General features: G+C 36.9%; 1 protein-coding gene across 1 annotated transcript in view; it reads right to left on the bottom strand.

Annotated features, from left to right (window-relative positions):
* Positions 1-16,899, bottom strand: part of ITGA1 (integrin subunit alpha 1) — a 185,111-nt gene that overhangs the window by 87,886 nt on the left and 80,326 nt on the right. The window contains exon 7 of the mRNA XM_077117125.1: positions 2,662-2,810. Coding sequence (XP_076973240.1) covers positions 2,662-2,810 — 149 coding nt within the window. The remainder of the gene's footprint in view (positions 1-2,661; positions 2,811-16,899) is intronic.

Raw genomic sequence — 16,899 nt, 5'->3', positions numbered from 1 at the left:
TTCATATAATATTTTTAGATTTTGGTATAAATTGAAGTAATCATTGTACTAAATGATACATTTAAATATTTTACTTTTAGTATGAAGAAAAACAGTTGTGATATGCCAAAGAAATTACCTCTCTTAAACTACATTCCAAACACTTTGCACAATACACATTAGTTATCCAGTAGGTACACATTAGTCACATGATAGTAAGTATTTTTGTGAACTGGTAATGTGAACAAAGGAAACTTTATTTGTGCATATTTTTCCTTTAAAAGAATTTGAAGCAAATATGGCCAAAAGTTAAGTGTCAATTCTTTGTGGTGGGTACATGGGATTCTGTTGTACTATTTGTACTTTTCTATTTTTCTTAATTTTTCAAAATAATAAGAGTATTTTAAAAAAATCGTTCAATGAAGTACCGTGTATTTCTTCCCTCCACCCTGCACAAATAGATTTTTTTTCACTTCTTTAAGTGTACTAACAAAGGGAAAACAAACATTAGAGACTGGTCTTTTTTGTTTTATTTTTTACATTTTTTTGTTTTTTTTTGCATGGGCAGGTACGGGGAAATGAACCTGGGTCTCTAGGATGGCAGGTGAGAACTCTGCCACTGAGCCACTGTTGCCCGCCCAAAGACCGGTCCTTAAAAGAAGTATGGATATGGATATCATGTGAGATTCAGTTCTTTTTGCAGCTCTAATTCCTTAAAGATCACGAACACTTACTGATTGAAGATCAAGGTCATAACTGAATGAATATCAGCAGATGGAGATGATTAAGTGAACTTTCTTGCAGAAGAGCTGATAGCTCAGAAACCAGGAGCAGCATTATATAAGAGTGTCATTGACTGAACTCTTGAATACATCTTTCTATTTCAAATATATTCCCCAGTCAACTGCCCTTGTCCCCAGAACAAAACTACCCAGTGTCCTTTCTCGGATTTAAGCATTCACCATTCTGCATGCTTTTTAAAATGTGTATATCCCAGGAAGATCCCTTTCCTGGAGACATGGAGAATTCAGGCTTATAATTAGATACTGTAAACCTACTGAATGGAAAGAAAATCTGAGATTCATGGAGAAGGGAACACAAAATGAAATGGGAGATACTGAAAATGGAGAGAAAATATTGTTTGCAACTGGAACTGCCTGGAAGGAGCAACAAAGCAATTAAAATATACTTAAACATGAAAAACTAAAATATAAGAACATCTATTAACACTATTATGAACTTTTTGTACATATTCAAAACTCAATTATCTTTGATTCCTACAGTTAGACACTTTGTGAAACATGCAAAAAACATATAGGGACGGGTGTTTAGAACGGTATTTATGCAAGAGCAAAAGCGACCAAAATATTTCTTCTGTTAGTTTTCAGAGATGAATATTCATTCTTATGTGACTGCCTTGGCAAATGCAGAGCTCCCTACAGGCTCAACGCTTTCAGAACATTTTGACTTACTTTGAATGCATGACCACATTTAGTGAATTATTTAAGAGGTTGCATTCAGTACACCTAATGTGTGCGCTCTTTGTATATGTAAATTGGAAATCCTGCAGGCAGGTAAATGTAAAATATCCCCACCTGCTTGTGGTTATTTCCTTTTGGGTCCCGAATAACTAGAACCACATGCTTTTCTAACATTTGTGAGACTAAAGCTGCACATGAAATTTCAACATTTTGAATACTACCCATTCTATGGTTTATACACATGAACTATTTTTATATTCTTAAAACACTGATCTTTGCAGGCAGAAGTGAGAGCTAAGAAATTAAGCTCTTTAAAATTAGGTGAAAGTACAGAAGTTGAAGATACCTAACAGGATTCTTAACAGTAGTCAAACTATTTATTAGCTGTCCTTTTATTTTGATATTATTTTTTGTTCAGGAACTTTCAAGCTTTAGAGTGACAAAAGAGGGATACAGCAGGAGATCAGAGCTGAATGAGATAGGAGAAAGTACAGAAGATGAAATGCTCTACATTGTAAGAAGAGGGTAATGTGTAGGTTCTTATGAAAAGAAATCCAGCCACAGAGCAGGTTATGTGCTCTGCATTCAAGAAACTGCAGAATGGAGGCAGGGGTGCAAACAGGAGAATTGAGAGAAAGTAAGAAAGAAGGAGAGAGCATTACATATCATTAACGTTTTCCTATTTCTTCCAATCTTTGCACTGATAATCAGTTTCACATATTTAATTTGCCTCAAGTTAAATGACGTATTTAGAAGTTTCAATAACCCCAAATCAAGTATTGAAAAATACGTTGACATCTTAGGATATAAATATTTATCAAGTAGCAGTGGATTACTTTTCAAAACAAGTCTTTTAGACTGAGACTCTTCAAAACTGGAAACAAATAATAAACGGGAAAAATATTTATTAATATTGTCTCAGTGCTGGAGAACATGAAGCAATAGACTGCAGTGATTTTTTGATTGAATCTTCATGAGTTAAAGCCCCGGAATGACAGGGAAAGGTGAAAAAGTGGCGAGATCGTGGTATAAAAATTCTGGTCCTGTAAATAATAGCTGGTCAGCTGAATCTGGTTTTAAATAAGCTGTCTTGAAGATATTACCACAGTAAATGTCCAATCAACATCACAAAAGGGTTAAGTTGCAAGCAGTTGTTTTTGTATAGTCATTTACTTTGGTTTATTTTTTCCCATCCATATACCTTGCTGTGTCTATTCCAAGGGCTGTCATGGTCTGGCGGCCACCTCTCTGGGTTATTTTATTTGCTGCAACGAGGACCTCTTCTGTCGATGAATACTTATTGAGATTAAACTCATGGGTTACGTTTTCTCCATATTGTACAATTCCAACCTGAAAAGCCAAGCCACTGTGAGTTATCCATCTCAAATTCTCTGTTTGAATTGTGTAGTTTAAACATGTAGATTGTATGTAATATAGTCTGGTCATTCAGATGAGTTTAAAAATCTGTCCGCCTACAAATCCTTGCACTTGGACAGCAATTATTATTGTAATCCTGTGGCTATTCATAGTCCAAAGAACAAAAATAAAGGGCTGTTATTAAACATCTTTATGTTCCCAAGACATACTTAGCTCTTACCCATTCAGCTTATTCATCCAGTTGCTTTTGTGTGGAGTACTGACTGCCCTGTCTCTCAGCTACCACCCGGGACAGGCTTCTACCCTCGTAGGACTCATCTTCACGTCTCCTGTAAACATCACTTCTGAGAGGCCTTCCCTGGTTCCCTATATTTAATTAGGCCCCTAGGCCCCACTAGCTAATAACCTTTTTTTTTTTCCTTTACCGCCTTTTTCTCAGTTTGCAATTATATGTTTATTTCAATGATCATGTGATTCATGTCTTCCTCTTCCTCTAGTGTAAAAGCTCCATGAATGCAGAGGCCATATCAATATACAACTAGTCAAGCTGTCTCTGGTACTTGCTTTGTAGCCAACCCTATTTCCAACTGACACCAAATGCCAGAGTTTACCTTTAGTCTTGCACTGCTGATACCGTTTCTTGTCTGAGATCTTGAGATTTAATTATATGCCTCATTCATAAATATCTTTCCACAGGTGGGTCTTGAAATCCAAAAGTACATTCTGGCATTTGCAATAACAAATAAGGGAACCCCCAAATTAAAAAAAAAAGAAACTTCTTATCATCTTTGAGTTACCCTCTAGAGCACACTCAACGTTTTGGAACAATTATGCTTCTACGCTTAAATGATATCCTATATTTTAAGAGTTGCAATGCTTTTTTTTTTTTTTTTTAAAACTCCTTTCTCTATTTTATTCTGATAAAAGAGATTTGTTTATTATGATAAAAGAAATTTGTATCATAATGCACAGATGAGGAAACTAAACTTAAAATATTCATTCCTTATAGTTGGCAGAAAGGGGTCTAGACTTAAGACTGGTTTCTCTTATCCCATAGCTCTATCACTGTATTTCCTCTCAACAAAAAATACCTCTTCTTACAACTTCCCATTTTCTAGTCACCTCATCTGCTAAATACTAATCCCATTTCATAGTTACTCAATGAACTCAATTTGCTAACTCTATATGTAGTGGGATACAGTAGAGAATGTGTTTAAACAAACAAATATGTAAATAGATCAGATGTTAAAAATAAAGAAATAGAATATATGAATCCTCAAAGCTTTCTAGTTGGGTATAAGATAAGTAAATAAAGAATATATACAAGTGTAAGATATATATTATAAACTGAATGAACATGAAAGCTTCTCAATTCCTGTACATATTAGCCTTACTCTTCTGAGAATTTATCTTTCACCCAATATCATTCACTGTTTGTTCCAAGATCATGTGCTGTGCTATGTATGGGACAAAGATTATCAGAAGTCCCTTTGGGAACAAGGTAGCGTACATCCAATGATTACACTCAGAATAATGAAATTGCCGAAGGTACATCCATTACGCCCAACCCCCACCCAAAGCAGGCTATTCCCTTGAATTTAATTAATAGTGACCAATAGTTGTCTCTTTATTACCTCCACAGAGAATTCTAAATCTTTTCCCCAATGACCCTACAGCTTTTGATCAGGAATCCAGGGAGACACTGAATAATTATTAATGGAAACGATGTAGATTTGACATTGTCTTTGTATTTATAAATGCTTTAGGTGCCAATATGAATAAATGCTCCTGTGAAGTTAATTGCTCACCCATTTAGAATGTTTTACAAAGTCTGTTCTGTTTTTATTTCCCTTTGTCGGTATTTGTTTAAGCAGAAGCATAAAGAACTTTGAAGGTTTTGCACTCCTACTCCTGTCATTATTTTTGGAAATCTTAGCATCTACATGCATAATTTATTGAACACCATAGTTTCTCCTTTCTTTGATCTCTTTCTCTTCATAAATCTTTTCCTCTAGCTCACCCAGGCTGACAACTCTCTAAATTTTATTTTTGACCCTATCTAGAAAAATTGCAGCACCTCAGTCTCAAACTCAGGCATTCTTTCCTTCTGACTATTAACTTTGGTCGATTTATGTAGCACATCCAAGTCATATAATTCTTTGACCACACCAAGAACTCTAATTCATTGATCTTATCAAATTCTTCTGTATTTGGACTAAATTCCACAGCACATCACCATAATAAATTTCTTCCAAACATTTAACTCCCTTCATCTTTTCCCCTCCATTATACTCACTTGACTAACACCCAACTCTGGTTAAATTCAACTACGTTCTTCTCTGTGTATGCCTCTGTGATGCTGAATGTTGGAGTCCCCTCCCAGATGGGGATGATACTGGACTCATTTGAAATCATACCCATCCTTTTCCTCTGCTATTACTCTGTTTTGTTCCCCTAACCCCCTTGCTATTTTCACTTGGAAACACTTCCTTAATTCCCATCTATGCTGTTTTGAAACTATATGTACCCAGAAAAGCCATGTTCTTTTAATCCTAATCCAATTTTGTGGGGGCAGATCTGTTGCTTATTGAGACCTTTTGATGTGACTGTTTCTATGGATTTGCAACCCACCCATTTGTGGGTAGGACCTTCCATTCAAGGTAGGTCTTAATTAGTTTATCGGAGTCCTTAAAAGAGCTCACAGAGAAAGAGCTCTGAGCCAACATGGAAAGCAAAGAAATGAAACCAAGACATAGATCTTTGGAGATGCTAAGCTAAGAGAGGAAATCCAGAGTTTGCCCTGGAGTAGCTAAGTGAGGACCCACAGACTCTTAGAGTGAAAGCTGCTGTAATCAGAAGCTGAAAGCAATGAACTGGAGCACAGGGCCAGCAGACATCATCATGTGCCTTCTCAGCCGACAGAGATGTTCCAGACACTGGCTGCCTTTCCTCCAAGAGGAAATCCTCTTGTTGGTGCCTTAATTTGGACATTTTCATGGCCTTAGAATTGTAACTAGTAAGGAAATAAATCCCCTTTATATAATTCAATCCATTTCTGGTATATTGTGTTCCAGGAACTTTAGCAAGCCAAAACACCATCACCTGAATTCTCCTCTCAAGGTTTGCTTCTGGGAAACCTAACTTAAGACAGCTATTAAACATGTTTATGCATTCCTACCACACAGCCCAAGCCAGACAGCATTGCCTTGTACGTGGACAATGGTCTCTCTCTTTTTTTTTTTATTGTATACCATACCATATATACAAAGCAATAAATAATATATACAAATAATATATACAAAGAAAAAAGCAATAATTTTCAAAGCACACTTTAACACTTCAACAAGTAGTTACAGAGCAGATCTCCGAGTTTGTCATGCGCTACCATTCCATCATCTCAGATTTTTCCTTCTAATTGCTCCAAAACACCAGAGGCTAGAAGAAATGTCAATATAGTGATTTAGTAGTCATACTCATTTGTTAAATCCCATTTTTTCTGTTATACCTCTTCCTTCACTTTTGATCCCTCTCCCAATCTATAAGGATCTTTGGGCAATGCCTGTTCTGCCTTTTTCATTTTGAGAAGGGGTGTCCATACTAAAGGATGAAGGATGTAATTAATTGATAATCCTGGAGAGGCTGGTCCCTCTGGGTTTCCAGATTTAACTGACCTAAGAATCCTCCAGGAATTATATGTTCCAGGAAAGAAAACCTAGTGGATGAAGCCTTTATAGAATCTCAGTTCGAGCCCTAGGTGTTCTCAAGCATCAACAGGAGTGATGTTGACTGGGGTTTAGAAAACCATAGCATTTAGCACTACCTAAGTGAAGCTTGCATAAGAGCACCTTCCAGGATAGCCTCCTGACTCCATGTGATCTCCCTAGGCCACTGATGCTTTATTTTGTTATACTTCTTTTCCCCTTTTTGGTCAGGAAGGCATTGTTGATCCCTAAATTCTAAGACCAGACTCATCCCTGGGAGTCACACCCCATGTTGCCAGGGAGACTTTCACCCCTGAATGGCTTGTACTACGTAATGGGGAGGGTAATGCCCCATATATACATATATATATATGTGTATATATGTATATAATATATATAATATATATATATAATAATATATATATATTATTTCTCCTTTCAGATCCTTAAGGGACTCTACTAATACTTTTTGTTTGTTTGTTTGTTTTTTATTTTTAAAATATTTTTATTGGTAAATCTCCACACAGATATATTCCATTCATGGTGTACAATCAATGGCTCACAATATCATCACATAGTTGTGCATTCATGACCATGATCATTTTTTAGAACACATGCATAACTTCAGAAAAAGAAGCAAAAAGAAAAAAACTCATACATCCCATACCCCTCCCTCTCATTGACCACTAGTATTTCCATCTACCCAATTTGTTTTACCCTTTGTCCCCTCTATTAGTTATCTATTTTTTATCCATATGTTTTACTCATCTTGGACCATGGCCTACTGATTGAAATCTTCTTCCTTTCAATTCTATCATCTTCAAGGCCTTTTACATGTTACTGGAAGATTAGCCATCCAGAAATTCTGCTTCAATCACATCACTTTCCAAATTCAAAATCTCCAATTACGCTCCAGTGCTTACATAAATTACTTTGAAACATACTTTAAAAGAGACATTTTTCTCTTAATTAAAATTGAAAATTTACAGAAATTCAAGTTGTTCCTTGAAATACTTGACTTATTGGTTCAAGTTCAGTTTTATCCCCCTGATCTCCAAGCCCTTGTCCTACCTTCTCTATTCACTCTCATCTTCAATTCTCTCTAGCATGAGTTCCAACTGTAACAAATGTCCTTCCCTATCTCTCAACTAAGCTAAATAGTGTGCATTTTCTAAGATTCAAGTTCTACTTTCACTGCAAAACTTTCTCCATCTAGTCACCAATGCAGTTCATGTTGATCTATCCCTTCTGGAAACTCTGAAACAAATTTGTCTGTCATGTTCCTGTGAGTATCGCAAATTTCTCAGCAATTTTCCAAGCATACTTTATCTCTCCAATTACATTATAAGTTCTAAAAGGGGAAGCAGGGGAAAGAACACGGACTATGTCATAGCTTTCGGTATTCTCTTATCCCTTACCACTGTTTTGCTTTGTTCACAGCTGACCCTCAAGCATTCTTACTAGATGACTGCAACATTTCACATAAACAAATGGAAAACTTAGATAGCATGGAAATGATGATAAGCAGAAAAAGAGAGAAACAAAACAGTGAGGAAAATCAGAAGAGTGGGCAATGGAAACTCACATATCATGGAAATGACATTCAGTACAGGTCCCTGGTTGATACTGGGTGTTAATCTCCTTAGGAACCAGATAGAATAAACCCCCCTGTGAGTCTTTCCCAGAAAAGGGTGCTATTTATTAATTTTTGTCTTAGGAAAACGGTCAGATCACAGAACAAAAATTAGAAAACAACAGAGTTCACCAACTCCCTATATAAGGCTCTCCTGAGGGTTGTGATACCCAATTCAACAGAAATAGTCTGTCCCAACCATGCTCATAATTTAAGGCAGGTAAAACAGATTTTTACAAGTATAATGTGCATATGTATATGCAACAGAATTAAGTAGGTATTAAAATTAAATAAAAAAGAAAAACTGAACCAAAAGTAAGGAGGCAGAATGAGGCTAGCAAGCCTCTGCACTGTCTCACATTGAAAGGCCTGATGGAGGAAGGATCTGGGTTCCACTTTAAATGAGATTCTCAGGTAAGGAAGAAACAATGGCTTACGGGAGCACCATGGGAGAAAATAAAGTGCTCTTGATCCTGGAAAATATGCTAAGGATAATAAAAGAATTTAAGTTGTTAGAAATATTAAGAGACAGAAACACAACCAGTAATCATCTTTGTTGACTTTAAGTAGCTAGTTGCACTGCAATGGCACAAAACTTGGAGGGCAGAGGGGTAGTAGTGAGCTGATGATGAGTGATAGAGGTAGAAGGGTTAGAAAGTATTTTCTAGGAATTTCTTGTTGAATAGAAAAAGCTAAGCAGGGATAGCTAAGCTGAATAGAAAAAGCTAAGCAGCTACAAGAAGCAACTTAGTTACATGTGGGCATTCTTTAAGGCAAAATAAAAAGGGTGTAGCTTATGACATCCGTAAAAAGAGAGAATAACAACAGATTCTTATGATATAAAGGATAGATAAAGAGCCACAAGCAGAAAAAACAGTATCTTTTCAGAGACAACTGGAAGGGGCACATTTATGCAGAAAGGCCCCTCCTGAAGGGATATGGTTTGGACTTTTGGGTTAACTAGAACAACAACAAAAAAAAAAATACAGGAATCTAATTACTATCTGTTTTAGTTTGCTAAAGCTGCCAGAGTGTAATATATCAGAAATGGAATGGCTTTTAAAAAGGGAATTTAATAAGTTGCAACTTACAATTCTACAGCCATGAAAATGCACAAATTAAGGCACTAGTAAGAGGTTACCTCCACCCAAGAAAGGCTCCAGATATTTATGTGGCATCTGAGACTGGGAGTTAGAGCTCTGAAGCTATGAAAGTCAGCACTACCCCATATAGGAACTGTTTAAAAGGTTGAAAAAGCGATCAGACATTGACTAGAGATATGACTGAAGTTGATCTGGATAGGACTGGGGTAGATCAGAATATAGAGTAGAGGATGGTGTCGTCCATATTCAACTTCTATGCGAGACCAAAGGGAGAGTTGTTTATTCGGTGCCAAATTTATATTTGGGGTAGTGCATTAGCTAATTTAACTTGTATGATCAGTTTAGTTGAACAGCATAAGTACATGGATCTTGAATAGGGTGCGAGGTCTTGTTGGTTTGTCCAAGTTAGTGTGATGCCTGATGTATTCCAGAGTAATCTGGACAGTGAATAAAGAAGTACTCGCAAAGTCCGCTTGGGGAGCTGGGGTGAAATGTGGAAATATTAAACTTTCCCATTTGGAGAATTCCTGATATTTTTGCAAGCAGTGGGGACAACCAAATCAATAGGCTGAGCTGTCTCCATCTTGGGGTTTGCTCCTATGAAACTTATTCCTGCAAAGAAGAAGCTAAGCCTAGTTTAAGTTATGCCTAAGCATCACTCCCAGAAAACCTCTTTTGTTGCTCCGATGTAGACTCTCTCTCCAAGCCAAGTTGGCAGGTGAACTCACTGCCCTCCCCACTATGTGGGTCATGCCTCCCAGGGATGTAAATCTGTCTGGCCACATGAGACAGAACTCCCAGGATAAACTGGGACCTGGCATTATGGGATTGAGAAAGCTTTCTTGACCAAAAGGGGGAAGAGAGAAATGAGACAAAATAAAGTTTCACCGGCTGAGAGATTTCAAACTAGGTTGAGAGGTTATCCTGGAGGTTACTCTTATACATTATATATGTTTCACTTTTTAGTTAATGGCATACTGGAGTGGCTGGAGGAAAGTACTGGAAACTGTGGAACTGGTTTCTGGTAGCCTTGATTCTTGAAGATGATTGTATAATGATATAGCTTTTATGATGTGACTGAGTAATTGTGAAAACCTTGTGTCTGATGCTCCTTTTATCCAGGTTATGGATAAATGAGTAAAAAAATATGAATAAAAATAAATAAATATTAGGGGGGATAAAAGGTAAAAGAAATTGGGTAGATTTAAATACTAGTGATCAATGGGGGGGGGTAAGAGGTATGGGATATATGAGATTTTTCTTTTTGTTTCTTTTTATGGAGTGATACAAATGTTTTAAAAATGATCATGGTGATGAATACACAACTATGTGATTATATTGTGAGCTGCTGAGTGTACATGTATGAACTCTATGTGTGTGGTGATCTTCCAATAAAAATATATATATTAAAAAAAAAAAGAGGGGTTCTCCAAGCATCTGCCTCTAAGGTTAATCTAAAATGTTTCCCCTTTCAAATGTTTCTAGTAAACTAATCAAGACCCATCTTGAATGGATAGAATCACATGTCCATCTACTCTAAAGGCCACAACCACAACTGGGGATGTCACATCTTCATGGAAACAATCTAATCAAAGTTTCCCACCCTAACCAATAGGTTTGGCCCCACAAGATTGGATCAGGATTAAGACATGGCTTCTCTGGGGTACATAATAGTTTCAAACTGGCACAGTATCTAAGGCGAAGAGACCCTAAGAGTTGATACAGGTTACACTATAAATCAGGTACACAACTGGCTGTGAATTCTGTTACATGAATAGAGAGGTTTGTTAACACTTGTCAGAACTTGTCACTTAAATATAAGATTTAAAATCCTTTTATTTTAGCTAAACTCCAGAAATAATATTCCCTTAACTGTTTTCCAGGGAATACTAGTTTCCTTTCATATATTACTAGGCGTGATCTTATAAAAAGATTCCATGTTCAAGTATTCTTGGAAAGCAATAAGTAAAACAAAGTTAAGTTATGTCTCTTTACTGTAGAATTGTAGCATGTCTGAATATATTTATTTGTCAAGCCAGCCAGCCAGCCACCCATCCTGCATTCATATTAAGTAAAACATGCACTAAGTTTGAAATGGCACAAAAGAGTGAGGCTTTTTAAATTCCTGTCCCCTCAACTCTTATACCAGAAGTAAATTCTATTGAAAATATTCTCAAAGCCTTTAATATGAAAATACATATTGTAAATTGTTAGTCTGAGGACCTGATATCTTTTCTTCCTGAGGAATTCTCTTAGGTGAGAAACACATACCACGCCTCATACTACATAGCATGGAAACACTCTCCATGATGGAAAGGGTTACCTACTTGTAAAGATCACTTAATGTTCCACTTCATTCACCCTTCCTATATGCATGACATATCAGTATGCATTGTAGTTATCCAAATGCACAATTTTATGTCATTTCTAAATCGGACATTTTTTGAGATCAAGAACAAAGCCTTAGTGATATTTTTGTGTCACCCATGACACTTTGCGTAGTATTTGACCAATTAGATATTTCATAAATATCTGCTGAATTGAAATGAATCAATTACCCAAAAGCCTTCATTTCTTTTGGGGGTAGAGAAGGAAAATGGAGAAAAATAGGTGTGACAACATGAAGGGCATGACAGTGTTAGAAATCACTGAAAGAAGAAACTTTGATTATTCTCTCATGAACTGAAAGTCACAACTCTGACAAACTTTGGAAAGGAAAAAAGGGAACAGCCAGAGAGTTAAAAAGAAAAAGAGAGAAGTGTTTAAAGCACCTCTGAAGAATACTGAAGAATTATGAAGAATAAGATTTTCTCATTTAGAATTATATTATTTCCTTGTATTTTTACATCAGAATTATATAACATTAGTGTCTAAATTTTAATACTCAGCACAATCTAAGTTGTTGCACTTTCATTAATAATTAACATTATCAAATTAATGGCTTATTTTTTAGAACAGTAATAATGGGATAAAGCAATTAAGGCTCATATTCATATAAATGCACAACTGCCAAACATGACAATCTCGGGCTTTGGTTCTGGCTAATTTATGTTTCTTTTTATCAAACTATGCTTCTAAAATCCTGCCCTACAACATGCTTCTGACATAATTAAGTGTACACGTGATGGTAAGACAGGCTGCAAAACAAGTTAACAGTGAGTACAAACCATTCTGAAGCTATGTTATCTGAGGCCAGGCTTAAAATTTGGTCAGTGTGGAGAGGGATAAAAAAAAGAATAGCTTTACAGGTAAATTATCATTTCCTAAGGAAGTGAGTCCTCATAAATCTAAATGAAGTTGATAGATAATAGCCCTAGGATCTAGGAAAGTGTGCCCTGAGCTGACCTCTCACCCGATAGAAGAGATTGCAATGAAAGTGATCAATGCTCAAAAATGCAAGAATATGACATGGCAAAACAAAGTGAAGTTACTGTATTGGTGGAGAAATCAGGGTTAGGTGTGAATGCAGCTAGATCAACTAACACCTGCAAAGAAGAATCTGAAACACAATGTCAATGTGTGTCCAGGCGAGTCACCCAAAAGCAAGTGCCTCCTACTTCAGTGGATCAATCTGACTTCATGAAAAAGAGTAAGAGAAGGATTTTAAGTACAAAGAGAACGAAAAATTCCACAGATGCCATTTTTCTCAGCATAAATTACTTGCCTCTTAGGTACTAGGCAACACATAAACTCTGAGCTGACGTGACTGTCATGTGGAATTCCCTGTCTCCCGGGAGAGACAGACACATGAAACAGAGTGATGCTACTCAGTGAGCAGGACAGGATGTGGAGGATGAAGACACGCATTGCGAGCATGAATGTGGGAGGGGAAGGAATTTTTCTTGGGAAGGGTGGGTAGAACGATCATAGAAAATGACAGAGAAAAGGAACTTTAAACTGAGTCTAAGAAATTCACCAAGCACATGGAGCCTGGGGGGTGAAGAAGGCCATTTGGCAAAAGGAATAACATGAGCAAAGCATTAGTGCATGCAGGGAAGGCCGGTATCAAGGAGCAGCTGAAGGCAAGAGGTGGGGCAGGCATGAAGGAAAGCTGATTCCAAGGGGAGTGACTGGGACCAAGTGGCCAAATGCCTTACATTCATACTAAAGAACTTGAATATTATTCAGCAGGCACGATAGGAGATCTTTATCTGCAGAAATTCCATGACGTGAATCTGACACTGGAATGGTGACTCAGGTGAGTCATGGATGGAGGTGGGGGAGAAGGTAGACCAGGAGGCTAGCTAGGGAGAAGACCCACCTTATTCAAAACCCCACATTCAGAGACTACAGCTTCATGGACACGAATATGGCTCATGGCCCAGTCAGGCTTTGTTTCAGACTCACAAACCATGAATCAGCCCTAGAATTGTAAGGCTTCTAGGGAAGTGGCTGTAAAAGGTGCAGTAAAAGAAAGATAAATAATATTCCTAAAAATTAATTAATTTCTCACTTTCATCTTCCGTGGTTTAATGTTACACTTGACGTGAACAATCTAGACATTGTTCCATTAGCATATTTCACTTTTACATCAAGCCTTACAATTTCCTGGTTTTATTTAGGGTAATGCACTCTTATTTGGCATATTTATATCATTCTCATTTATTATTAAAAGCAACGTTATGTTTAGGTATTGAGGATCAATAAGACCCCCATAATGTTTATACCATCATATTTTTTATGGCAAGCTCAGAGTGCTTCAGGTTTGTTTTTATAGGTAGTTTTTTTTGAAAGGCAATTTTACAGCTTTTATTCTGTCTTGGGTAAAAAATTGGCTTACAAAAATTTCTTGACTAAGAAAGTCTAAACGGGGCTGCACAGAAACATGGAAAAAATTTTGAGTAACTATTTAGAATGGATGTTTCCATCAATGACATTGCATTACTGTCCCTTAATGTGTACTAATTGTCATATGGAAATGTTAATACATGCTATTTTTGTTTGTTTTCCTTCTTTCATTCTTTCAGTAGTTCCCTCTCTCCTTTCTACCTTCTCTTCTTCCTTCTTCCCTCTCTCCCTTCATTCCTTCCTTCTTTCTTTTTCTTGGAGTTAAAAATTACTGCCAGGAATGCTTCATATCTTTGAGGGTGCTTTTCATTGCTTGAAATTAGCAAATAAGAAATCTATGATTAGCAGGAACAGAGCATGATATTCAAACTTTACATATTGCACCATGTGTAAATTACATCACTATAGCAAACAAGAACTCAGGAGGTATAAACAGAATGCAACTCTTTTTCTGTGGCTCACCCTTTATACCTTTAAATTTTATTTAGAGCGAAGATCTTACCTTGTCCCTGGATGGCAGGGTTTCCTGATAATTCTTAGTTTTAAAGCATTCCCTTAATAAAGATCCTATATTTTAATTTGGTGTGAACCATATGAAAATTGCAGTAATCATAGGTCAATAAATTATCACATAGCAACAATTTCATATGGTTCAAACTAAATTAGAACAAAACCTATAAAAACAGTCAAAGTTAACTCATAGCTCAATCTTCTCTCTTTCCCTACTAAGGGCCAACAACACGTGAGAAGTCTGTGGTTGAGAAAGGGCCATGGCTGGCTTTTCACTTATTTCCTACTTGCTTCCCCTTAGATTGCTAACTAGAATTTCAAACCTCTCTAGGGACAGTGGTAGGAAAGGTAAATGAGAGGTAGGGACTTTCTTACTTGACTGGTTCTATCCTAAGATAGGATACTCGATACCAGCTCCCAACAGGTGATTAGGAGCTGGTATCAAGTGGGTCCTTTGAAGTATTGAGTTGGTATCAAGCTTGGTATCAAGCTAGTATTAAGTGGTACCCTTCACCTTCAAGTGAGTCCTTTGAAGATCTCTCTTTACTGAGACATCTCACCTGGGTGAAAACTGCTGTAGTCCCTATAGCTTTTCCTTTACTCTGCTGAGGCGTCCAATCTCATCCAGGAGATTCTGTGTAAGACCTAATACAACCCCATGCTGGCTCATAGCTTTGAGTGACCCATGTTAATCCATGGGAAACACACACATTCTCTGTTCTGACAAATTCTGGGCGTACAGGTCGATCCCAGTGCAGCTACCTCTTCTTTGCCTTGCCTGCCAGTAGCTAGACCAGCTGGTATTTTGTCCTTTAGGTTTTCCAAGGAGTCAGACACTGGTCACCTGTGGGTTGTGTTATATCATGGAGAGCTGTCTCACTAGACTCTTTCTATAGTGAAATGCTCTTCATAAACTCCTATCAATTCCATTCTTAATGCTTTTATACTCTTGGTGTGGGTACGAAGTCTAAGGGTTCTCTATGCAGCTCTCAGCTTTCTATCACTGCAAGTTCTTTTGGTAGTCCCTCTCTCAATTTATTTCCATATATAGGGATTAGATATTTATTTATTTTTATAAAGGAAGGATAGTGTGGCAGAAGAAAAATTCCAGAAGCTAATTCTACCAATTCTAAGGCAAAACTGGATGCTTTAATTAAAAAAATAAACAACTTAATTAAGTTGGCGAACAATGAGAAAAAATGGTTGATAAAACAGAAATTTGTCTATTTTTTTCAAAAGAACGGCTATAAGAAACTCATGAAAGCATGTTTTTCAGTACACATTTCTTTGGAGAAGAAGTATATTTCCAAATTTTTTATGAATGAATTTCTTTTCTAAGCCACTGATGAAGGTAAAACTTTAAAGAGATTTTAAACATATTATAACTGAAACTCTTTTAAATACAGTTTAATGAAAGCAGTAACTTAGCAAATATGTCCTTTCAATCTCTTCCAGAAAATTTCTCATGACACTAGATTTTGACACAACTTAAGCCAAAATAGAAAATAGTTTAAGTATATTAAAGGTCAGTTACAGGAAAGTGTCATTAAATGTCCACTCATCAGGAAAAAAATGCATTAAAAACTACATGCACATTTATTCAACAAGTGTCTGAGGAGGTCCTGCTGTGTTAAAGAGAAGCACTGGGTGGGCACTGAGAAGGAAAAAAAAGATGATATAAAAAAAATTTCACTCCTACGGTGCCCATAATCTATAGGAAGTCACACCCACACCGATATAATTATACTGCATGAGTTCAGTGTTTCTCAAATTTGAATCAGTCTAAGAGCATGTGGGATGCTTTACTTAACATGCAAACTCTATACACCTCCCTCAAAGATTCTGATTCCGAAAGTCTGGGGTACAGTTCCAGCACCTCAGGAATTCAGAAGCAGAGATTCCATAGGCAGAACTTGGAGACTCACTGCATTTGGTCTTATCTGTCTTATTTTCCACTCTTGTTCTAAGCCCCCAGCAGAGTATCTGGTACATAGTAAACTCTCAGCAAACACATCTGAATAAATGAAGGAGTGAGTATAGTTAAGCTCCAAAATGAAGGTTACAAGCAATATATGACATTAAATTTCAGAAATGGAAACTGCTCCCCTCTCTTTAGGTAGCAGGTTCCCTTGGGTGAACTCAGAAGCTAGGATAAAGGAACTGGGCACAGTGGTGAATTTAGAATTGTTCCTTTCTGTGGAATGGGGTCTTTGAACTGAGTGAATGTGATCCTACTCTGGGACTCAGGGTAAATTCATTTCCCTCACGCATTCACTGGTAGCATCTGCATACTGTGGACCCCTCAGTCCTTTGAATAGAGTCATTGT

Source organism: Tamandua tetradactyla, chromosome 9 (assembly GCF_023851605.1).
Source record: "Tamandua tetradactyla isolate mTamTet1 chromosome 9, mTamTet1.pri, whole genome shotgun sequence".
NCBI lineage: Eukaryota > Metazoa > Chordata > Mammalia > Pilosa > Myrmecophagidae > Tamandua > Tamandua tetradactyla.
The sequence above is the reverse complement of the archived record's forward strand: the minus strand, read 5'-3'. Positions and strand labels throughout refer to the sequence as shown.